Here is a 10,783-nt window from a genome sequence, read left to right as displayed (position 1 = left end):
GTAAAAGTTCTGGCACTGAAATTAAATGGGAACATTAAAGCTACAATCGAATTAAATGAGAACAATACGCAATGGTTTGCCACCCTTGCAAGTCTAACCAGGGGGCATAACTGGGATTTGAAAAGTCAGGGGGCACACGTTCCCATCCCCCGCGGGGCTTGCCAAATCTCAGAAGCTTTTTGGGGTAGGGGCAAACGCTGGAGGCTCCAAAAGTGGTGTCAAGTCAAGGGAGCCAACCCTAAAACTTCGGAGTCAAGAAGGGACTGCACCGTGTATGCAAGCGGGGGGTGGGGGGGTTCCCTTCCACCTCCCTTTCCCCCACCCCAGCACTTTGCAGCCAGCAGCTCCACCTGTCTCCCCCTCTTCCTGGCCCATCCCACACGGCTTCATCCGCCTCCCTCCTCTCCACCTGCTGCTTTCCCAGCTCTGGCTGCTACTGATGATGCTTCACTGGCTCAACCATGGCAAAAGGAAAAAAACAACAGGCTGCACCCCGGAGGCCCCCTGGGAAGTCAGGGGGGCACCTGGAAGTCAGGGGCCGTGCCCCCACAGCCCCACTGGCTATGGGCCTGAATCTAACCTTGTCTCATCTGCTGCCGACAATGAAAAGACATCGCCGCTATCGAAATACCAATGCCGTCGTTTCAAATATTTATTTCTGGTATGTTTTACCTTAACAGGCATAAGTCATTTCCCCAATTTCGTACAGAAATACATACTGCAAAGACCAATATGGCCTGGTTCAATGGGTATTCAACATAGTAAATGTAATGACAGTTCTACAAATATAAATATATAGTTAGATAAAAACAAAATAAGCACACATAGATTAAAAAAAAACCACACCAGACACAGATAAATTCAATGCTAGTAACAGACGCTCAGTGTTAGCCTTTTTATCTTATTGTGGAAAACTTCTGTTGGCTTTCTGAAGAACAGAAAACAACCTTGCCTGTAGCATTTTTGCTTAAGGATCAGACCATGTAACAATCTCTTGTGGAAATACTGGCTATCCAAGTCGGTATTCTGTATTAAATTTTAAATGTCTTGAGCAGGCCTGATTTTGGGCAGAAGCAGAGCTCCGGAGCCTCTAAATTTTATTGTGCTCTTTCTTTCTTAACCCTCCCCCCCAAAAAATGCTTGCTTCTGGGCACTATTGTCCAAACCCTCTGTGAGAATTTTGCTGAACAAAGATTTCACAAACTTTCTAATATTTTCCCCCACAAAAATGGGAAAATAACCAAAGCATATAAAGCAAACAGATGGAAATCTTCATCATGCCACTGTGGCCAGATAAGAGAATGTAGTTTAGAAAGTATGATGGGGGCATGACAGTTATAATTCAAGAAGCATTTTAAGGTAGATGCTGAGCTGATATAATTTAGTGCACCTTCCCGTGATGTCAGGAGGAGTGTGTGGCATAGGCAAATGAGTTGTGCTAATTAACTCTGGCACCTTTTTTTCTACAAAAAAACCCCTATGGTCTTGAGAAACATGGAGAGGTGTTCTAGGAATGGCAGCTCTGGATTGGAAAATACATGGAGATTTAGGGGGTGGAGCAGAGGGAAGGTAGAGTTTGGGGAGGGGAGAACTTCAATGAGATATAATCCCAAATCCACCTTCCAACACAGCCGTTTTCTTCAATGGAACTGATCTCTGCCACCTGGTGTTGTAATCCTAGATCTCCAGCCACCACCTGGAGACTGGCAATGCTACAGTGTTCATGTGGACACTTCCCACCTATACCCACTTATCTGAAAGCAACACCCATTGAACAACCATGGGAAATCCTTCCAAGAAACGATATTCCGTTCGGAATGAGGCCACTGGCATCCGTCCCCTTCCAGTATCTGGAATATTGGTAATTGTGATCCGTAGTTGTGAACATTCAAAAAGAACTGACTGGTTAGCAAAAGGCTTTTCTGAGCTGTTAAAAAACCAAGATGTTGCAAGCATCTTGAAGACACCCCCCCCCCAAAAAAAAGTTGAAACAGTACTTTGGCAAGAGTGCAACATACAGCAAGTGAGGTAGACCTGTTCGATATAAGTTGCTCCATGATCCATGTATCACAGCGCATTGAACTGTGAAGCACAAATGTGCTCTCTTTCAGTCCCTGACCTCCCAGTTTAAGCTCTTCATCGCATTATGGTCTGTATTTGTGACTTTTTCTGTCTCTGAAGCCTTGCCCAGTCCAATGAGACCACTGTGTCAGTTTCACCCTCTTGTCAAAAGTGGGTTGCAAAACGAATCCCTTCTTCATCCAGCACTCCTCCAAAGGGACGTTCTTTGGTCCAACCTGTCCGACGGAATTCCAAAAGGCCAGGCAGCGGTTCCAAGTCTTTGTTGTCTTCTCTCCAAATGGAAGATTCATTTTGGCCCTCCCTTTACCTTTTGAGGGTTAATATTTAGATCAACATTCCTCGGTGATCATCTGCCCGAGTGGAATGTCAAGAAGTCAAAACAGAACTTCGACAGTGTTTAGTCAGTAATTGGCAATGACTCAAAGGATTAGAGATGATGATCTTTCCACTAAGATGTCATCTTTAGGCTTTCCCAAACATTTTGTTTTTTATACGTTCGGTTATGCTTCAGATGTTTTCGTTTGTGCAGCCGGCTCTTCAGTTTGGCGGCATTAAAGGATGCTTTGATCTGGTTACCGATGGCCTCTAACCTGCAGAAACAAGAAGTCATTGAATACGTTAGGAAAGAGAAAATCTGTTTGTACGTATAAGTTAAATCGAACACATGCCCTCCGGCGTGCTTATTCATATGTAATCACTTCATTAGCTGGATATTTCGGTGATGCCGTTTTAAGCCATTTGTAATCCAAATTAATCTGTATAGTTTTGCTGCTTTCCTACTGCGGAAAAGAGTTCTGTGACACCCAGAAGCTCACACATTATGCGCTATATTGGATCAATTTAGGTGAATGTTGTTGCAAATTTTGTTATTTTTCTTCTAGCATAGAGACAAGTGCGATTAAAAATAGTGTGCTAAATTTTCTGGTGTGTTAAGCTGCCATTAAACACGCAGTCCTGCATAAAGCAACATTTTTTTCCACCTACCTAAATTGTATCTCCTTTTCATTAAGGCAGTTTTCCTTCAGTGTTGTGACACAGGTATAAATTGCGTGCATTTTCCCTTGTGTAAAAGCAAAACTCTGTTGCATTGTTTGATGCAACTGTTTCCAGTAGCGGAGCAGGGCTCTCTCACTAAAAGCATCAGCATCTTACATAACCTGTTAAAAAGCTATTTAAGGCATCTATGTATATAAGAAAAGAGCAATCGTCCAGTAGCACCTTAAAGATTAATAAAATTTGTAGCAGGGTTGGAGCTTTTGTGAGTCACTGCTCACTTCTTCAGATACATAAAAATATATCAAGGGCATCCTATTGTAAAATATTGCTTTTCATATTCCGAAATGTTTCTGACGTTCTAATGTTTTAGCCTTGGGGACTGGATGAGAAGGCAGCACCGAAATGTTTTAAATGAATAAGTAAAACGAATTAAATCCCTCATGACAAAACTCAATAGGACCCATTTGCAGGTACTGTCAATTTGCTGCAGGGAATTTTTTTATTTTTATTTCTTAAAAAGCCTCTAGCCAGTCTGGTGCAGTGTTTAAGTGCACAGACTCTTATGTGGGAGAACCGGGTTTGATTCCCCACTCCTACACTTGCACCTGCTGGCATGGCCTTGGGTCAGCCATAGCTCTGGCAGAGGTTGTCCTTGAAAGGGCAGCTGCTGTGAGAGCCCTCTCCAGCCCCACCCACCTCACAGGGTGTCTGTTGTGGGGGAGGAAGGTAAAGGAGATTGTGAGCCGCTCTGAGACTCTTCGGAGTGGAGGGCGGGATATAAATCCAATATCTTCATCTACCTCACAGGGTGTCTGTTGTGGGAGAGGAAGGTAAAGGTGATTGTGAGCCGCTCTGAGACTCTTCAGAGTGGAGGGTGGAATATAAATCCAATATCATCATTATCATTGCCAGTCATATGTGTGGGTAAATTTAGTCCAAACACCTAATATGTTGACTTGCATATCAGCAAAAGTATCCACAAAGTCAAGCCAAAGGAAATTAAATTGGGTGTGTCTCCCTGCTCCCTGTCCCCTGCTAACGCTTGCTAATGTGTCACTCAGGGCTTTTTGTTTGTAGAAAAAGCCCAGCAGGAACTCATTTGCATATTAGGCCAAACCCCCAGATGTCAAGCCAGCCGGAACTGCTTTCCTGCTCAAACAAAAAGCCTTAGTGTCACTTGTCCCTGTCCTCCAAACCATGTGATTTGTTTATGTGAGGCAGTTTAAACTGGAAATCAGTGGGCGATTTCCCACACAGCTTACCGCGGAGCGAAGTCCCTCCTCACCACACAGCGTCTGCTCGGATTTCCCACCAACTGCTCCGCGGATTCAGGAAGTGCCGCACCTTTTGCGTTGCTAACGTAAACTAGGGTTTTAGCGATTTCCATTTGATACGCAAAAGGTGCGGCACTTCCTGAATCCGCGGAGCAGTTGGTGGGAAATCCGAGCAGACGCTGCGTGGTGAGGAGGGACTTCGCTCCTCGGTAAGCTGTGTGGGAAATCGCCCTCTCTCTCTCTCTCTCTGTGCACGTAAAGTACCATCAAGTTGCAGCCAACGTGGCAACCTCATAGAGTTCTCAAAGCAAGAGAAGTTCAGAGGTGGCTTGCCATTGCCTGTCTCTGCATAGAGACCCTGGTCTTCCTTGGTTGTCTCCCCATCCAGATACTAACCACGGCCAACCCTGCGAAGCTTCTAAGTTCTCATGAGATCTGGCTAGCCTGAGCCATCTAGATCAGGGCATATAATGCGAGTAACAGTGGGGGAAAGACTGTGGCACATTTAAGACTCCATCTAGCTACTACTGAAGGTTAAGGGCTAAATTTACCACTGACGTTAGAATTCAGCCTTCTCTGTAGGATGCAAGACACCAACTCACCTTCTCACTTTCTTGCTGCTAGCCAGCTGCAGGAATGTGCAGGTCAGACCTTTGCAATCCCTGTCTTTAGGAAGGGATTTTGAGCCTCTCTCTGTTGTAGATTGGGCCCTGTTAGAAGAAGAGATGAGATACAACTCTTAGTGCTGTCTTTCAATTACCTGTGTATCTTGCCCTTTCTCCTCTCCCATTCATTCTGTCTTCACAACTGCCTAACAGATAGATTAGGCAAGCAATCTCCTAGTGGGGAGATCATGACACCCTCTAATGTGATTCCTGGTACTCACTTGCTTCTTCCCTAAATATCTGTTCTGCACACAAAGATCCAGTCCTGGTTTTCCTCCATCTTAGTGGAACAGGAACTGCTTCAGAAGATCCCAAGTGGAATCTTTGGGGGCATTCACACTACACTAGATAATGCCTTTTGCAACTGGATTTTTACTGTGAAAGAATAGCAAAAATCCACTTTCAAAACACATTGTTTAGTGCAGTGTGAATGCACTCTTTGGGTGTCCGTGGGAAGCAACTATCTGGAAACAGCAAACTCTATCATAAGGGGCTGCATGACTTGGAATCTCCTAAGATACTGTGGAGATTCCCAACATTTTGTGATTGGCTCCAACTCTCAAAGGAACCATTTGTGATAGGTCCCACTGCCACAGCAGCCATGTTGTTATGGCAACCATGTTGTTATGGCAAACAGAGCCAGTTTGGTGTAGTGGTTAAGTGTGCGGACTCTTATCTGGGAGAACTGGGTTTGATTCCCCACTCCTCCACTTGCGCCTGCTGGAATGGCCTTGGGTTAGCCCTAGCTCCGGCAGAGGTTGCCCTTGAAAGGGCAGCTGCTGTGAGAGCCCTCTCCAGCCCCACCCACCTCACAGGGTGTCTGTTGTGGGGGAGGAAGGTAAAGGAGATTGTGAGCCGCTCTGAGACTCTTCGGAGTGGAGGGCGGGATATAAATCCATTATCATCTTCTTCTTCTTCTCTCTCTCTCTCTCTTTGAGCAGGAACGCACAGAAACACAGTTCCGGCTGGCTTGGTGTCAGGGGGTGTGGCCTGATATGCAAATAAGTTCCTGCTGGGCTTTTTCTACAAAAAGTCTGTCTGTCTATCAGACCATTTATATTCTGCCCTATCCCAAAAGGGCTCAGGGGAGATAACAACATTACAAAAACAATATAAATAGTGATTAAAACATATCAGTAGAACAATACAATACAATCATAAACAATTATAGATCTATTCTCAACAATCCAAAAATGTCCATGGGCTCAATCATTTTGCGACTGCCTGGGTTAGGCTGGCAGTGACCCAAGATCACCCGTTGAGTATCACAGAGGGGGACAGTTGTATCCAGCTCTGTGGTACATATCCAATACTTATCCACTATACTACACTACAGTGATTTTTCTTTTTGCTGAATTTAATATAAACTTTGCTTTAAAAATTTGATGTTTTACGCCACAAGAAACTCCAACTCAAGTTTTGGAGCAAGATAATTCCGCTCATGGTTGGTCCAAGTCCTTCAGTGACATTTAAGATGCTGACTGAATTAGTCCACCATAGTCTAACACTCTATTTGTTATTTACAAGTAGCACAAACGAAAAGAGAGAATAAAGAAAACTGGAACATAGAACAAAGCATACCATTCTTGCTTTCCATTCTGACAGAAGTTTCTACACTTCTTGTCTTTTAAGTTAGCACACTGGCATCTGTCGTGAGTCTCTTCTAGATTCGCAAAAGTTAAGTCTTCCAGTGACCGCTTGGTTCGAGAAGGACCCCCAAGTCCATACGGCACAATCCGCCTATTTTTAAAAAAACAAGACACACCTAACTTAGAGTTTATTTAGACAACTTTTCTCTCTCCCTTTATTTTATAACCTCAACTTACTTATAACCTCAACTTGCTTATAACCTCAACACAACACAATTTATTGAGGTACTAATTATGGTCCAGAGCCCCAGGGCGCAGAGTGATAAAGCTGCAGTACTGCAGTCCTAAGCTCTGCTCACGACCTGAGTTCGATCCCGGTGGAAGCTGGGTTCAGGTAACTGGCTCCAGGTTGACTCAGCCTTCCATCCTTCCACGGTCAGTAAAATGAGTACCCAGCTTGCTTGGGGGGTGGGGAAGTGTAGATGACTGGGGAAGGCCATGGCAAGTCTGCCATGAAAACGTGAAAGCAATGTCACCCTGGAGTCGGAAATGACTGGTGCTTGCACAGGAGACTACCTTTTAAAATTATGGTCCACAAAGGACTTTAGGGTGAGATTCTGCAATTAACATTTCCGCTGGGTTCTAATTCACAATCTGCCTGTAAGACCTTTCCCCACCACCCAGACCAAGTTGTTGAATCTGACTTGAGTGCTGTTAGGTAATGATGCTGCCAGACCTATGAACTTTTATCATGGGCAGCCCAGGCCCACCAGGGTAAAGTTCTAGTCAGGCTAGGGAGATTAACAACAACAACAACAACAACAACAACAACAACAACAACAACAACAACAACAGGTCAGTGGAAGACGATCAAGTGGCACTCACTCTGGCGTGTTGATCCAGATGATGTCCAGGTGGCAAAAGTAGACGCACTCCTTGTCTTCCAGGGAAGAACAGGAGCAGCGCTTGGACCTGCGCAGAAGCCAGGGGGCGCTGGAGGGCAGCTTCTGGCCGGCGCTGAGCTGAGCATCCGAAGCCGCTGGAGGAGGAAAAGAAAGGGGGAAAGGCTTGGAGAGGCGCTTCCCGCTCAAGGGAGCCGCCGCAAGCGCGCAGGGTTGGGGTTTGGCGGAGAGGGAAGGCGCGCTGTTCAGAGGCCGAGCGCCAGCTGCCTTTCCTAGCGCCTGGAGCAGCGAACAGCGGCATGTCTGTTTTTACACAAAGGCGCCCCAGGAGCCCTGGCCTCCCTTCTTATCGAGATCTTTGGCACGCAAAGGCAATGCTATACGGTCGCCAACATCCAGGTGCGGCCTGGAGATCTCCCGGAACTACAACTGCTCTCCAGGCAACAGCCATTCTGTTCCCTTGGAGGAAAGGGCTGCTTCGGACTGGAGGGCCTTCGACCCCAGCCCTGCCTTTCCCAGGCGCCACCCCCACCCCAAAAAAAAATCTCCAGGGATTTCCCAAGGGCAGCCCTCCTAGGCCAGAAAGGGAGCCGGGGGCGGCCAAGGGCTGCTCCGGGAGGCGCTGAAACCGCAGCGCTGCCCCGCCACGGGCTGTTTTAGGGGGCAGGCACCTCTCGCCCTGCTTTTTGCATCGCCTGAAGGGATGGTGCAACGGCCCGTTCCGGGATGGTCAGAGGCGGCTTGCCATCCAGGAGATCGGCGGCAGCTCTCCTGCAAGGCTTCTTTAACTGCGTCTCCATCCCTGCCTCCCTCCCTTCAGGTGGCCTGCACCCCATCTCCAACTCCGTTTGCTTCTCACAACAGCCCTGCGAGGTAGGCCGGGGCGAGAGCCAGGAAAGCACCGGCTCAAGGTCCCCCGGTGGCCGGCTGCGGACTTGCTGGCCCGCCGGCTTCTCAGAGTCTTGCCGGGGGGGGCGCTGAGCCCTGCGCCGCGCCGACTCCAGCTGCAGCCTCGGCGCGCCGCCCGGAGTCCGTCTCCAGTGGCTGGCGGATCGCGCCCTCGCCTTGCGGTATCTCCTTCTCCCCAAACTGACATTCTTCACTAGAATCAGAGAATCCAACTCGATGAGTTTAGTTTGTCAGCTTGGGGACAGGATGAAAAGTCAGCGCGACATTGGTCGTCCTCTCTGCCACCTGTCGGTTTGGGCACCCCGAACTGGGCACAGCCAGCCCCGGGACCCCCCTTCTGCTCTGAGCCCTCCGGCCGAGAAGCGCCAGCCTCGCCCGCCCGGGAAGTTGGGAACCCCGGGATTGGGGAGAGAGAGATGGGCAGCCACTCCAAACAGCCGCCGCCGCCACCTCTGATCGTGGAGACCGCGCGATCCGGGAACCAGAGAAGCCAGCGCTCCGTGGAAAGGGCGACGGCAAAACGCGCCGTCGGGGTTGCCGAGGCCGGCTGGTCGCTGCCTAGGGGAAGGGAAGGCGGCAGGCGGGCGGGCGAGCCAAGCCGGCGTGGCGGTGGTGTCTTACCTGCGCGCGGAGCTCCGTGGCCGAGCACGACGAGCAGAGGCACGAGGAGCCGCGCGCAATCCATCCCGGCTTCTCTTCTCTCCTTTGCAAGCGCCTCTTGGCTCTCCGGGGCCGTTGCAGAGAAGGCCCTGGCGGCCGGCTAGGCAGCGGCACTGAGGATTGGCAAAGGATTGGTGCGGCGTCGGCGGCTTCCCGCGAGGCTGCCCGAGTGCTTCTGGCTGCGGCCGCCGCGCCGCCGGCTCCTTTTATACGAGCCCCCCTCGCGCCGCGGCGGAGTAAACAGCCGCGGCTTTCTTTGCTCCGGAGACAATGGGATGGGGCGATTAGTCACCCAGCGGCAACGTGCGGCCCGAGATAAGGGCCGGCGGGAAAGGAAATCGCTGCTGCGAGCGGCCGAGAGGCAGGCAGACGCCGTCTGGCCAGCCCAGGGCACAGCCAGAGCAGCAGCGGCAGCAGCAACACAAGGCGGCGCGGGGAAGACCAGGGAAGCCCCGGAGTTCAGCACCACCACGCCACCCAACTCGGCCGGCAGGGGGCGCCCGAGCTCAGCGGGCCCGGGCTTTTTTCCCTTCGCCGCGGAGTTGAACGGGCCGCAGAGGGCTTGGCCAGGAGTCAGGACTGCTAGAAAAGGTGCGGGGAGCAGGTGTGCAAAAGCTGGAGGTGCCCGTTTAATTTATTTATTTATTTATTTTATTTGCGGGTTTATAGCCCGCCTTTCCCCAGGGGGGGGGGGCTCAGGGGGGATTACAACATAATAGAACAATTAAAAATCCAACAATAAAACAACTCTAAAACAGTTAAAACAAGCAGATAAAACAGTGTGGCTAGTGCAAGCACGTTGTTAAAAAACAAAACTCTACAATACATCTACCTAAGCAATAAAATCAGTCCAAGCATTCCCTCGTTGGAGGGAAGAAAACCTTCATTCTGTCGACCCCGCTGTGTTTTTGTTATTGTTGTTGTCTAGTTGCTCTTTGCGACCCCATGGACCAAGTCACGCCAGGCCCTCCTGTCTTCCACCATCCTCTGAAGTCTCCTCAAATTCATGTTAGTCACATCAGTAACGCTGTCCAGCCATCTCATCTTTTGCCGTCCCCTCCTTCTTTTGCCTTCTGTCTTTCCCAGCATCAAGGTCTTCTCCAGTGAGTGCTCCCTTCTCATTTGGTGGCCAAAGTATTTGAGCTTCAGCTTCAGCATCTGACCTTCCAGGGAACAGTCAGGGTTGATTTCCCTTAGGACTGACTGATTTGTATTGCACTTTCTTAAATTCAGGGATTAGGATTTTAGCTCACCGAAGCCTGTGAGCCAATGCAAACCCAGAGCAGGCGGAAGCAGCGTGGTTGGTCAAGGTGCACAGAGAGGGAAATACCTGGAGATTTGGGGGTGGAGACAGCCCTCATCAGGGTATAATGCCCAGAGGAGTCCATTCTCCAAAGCAGGTGATGTCAGAGGGTGTGGCCAAATATGCAAATGAGTTCCTGCTTCTACAAAAAAAAAAGCCCTGTGTGAGATTACCAAAATGGATCTTAAATCAGAAGATGTTTAAATGATTTGGCCGTGCAGATTTAATACAGCTAAATGCTACAAAGATTATCTCTTTAAAACCACCAGCTCTAGGGATATTGTGTTATCGCTGATTAGTGCCAGTTGTGAAAGGCTACTGTGCTCCTCTTGTATACTTTTTGAGCAGTCCATCGGACTGTCTCAGGCTGTACCGCTTGCATTTCGGGGCCCATGCGCAGGGC

At 49.0% G+C, this 10,783-nt stretch overlaps 1 protein-coding gene across 1 annotated transcript; it reads right to left on the bottom strand.

Moving 5' to 3' along the window:
• Positions 1 to 2,284: 2,284 nt before the first annotated feature.
• Positions 2,285 to 9,102, bottom strand: EDN1 (endothelin 1). The gene is made up of 5 exons (XM_060243002.1): positions 9,039 to 9,102; positions 7,492 to 7,645; positions 6,599 to 6,757; positions 4,955 to 5,062; positions 2,285 to 2,672 (listed from the first exon to the last, which is right to left on the bottom strand). The coding sequence occupies exons 1-5, from the start codon at positions 9,100 to 9,102 to the stop codon at positions 2,531 to 2,533; spliced, it is 627 nt and encodes a 208-aa protein (XP_060098985.1). The 3' UTR covers positions 2,285 to 2,530.
• Positions 9,103 to 10,783: the final 1,681 nt, after the last annotated feature.

This window comes from Heteronotia binoei, chromosome 7 (genome assembly GCF_032191835.1).
Source record: "Heteronotia binoei isolate CCM8104 ecotype False Entrance Well chromosome 7, APGP_CSIRO_Hbin_v1, whole genome shotgun sequence".
In the NCBI taxonomy this organism is placed as follows: domain Eukaryota; kingdom Metazoa; phylum Chordata; class Lepidosauria; order Squamata; family Gekkonidae; genus Heteronotia; species Heteronotia binoei.
Note: the sequence above shows the minus strand (reverse complement) of the source record. Positions and strands in the feature narration are given on the sequence as shown.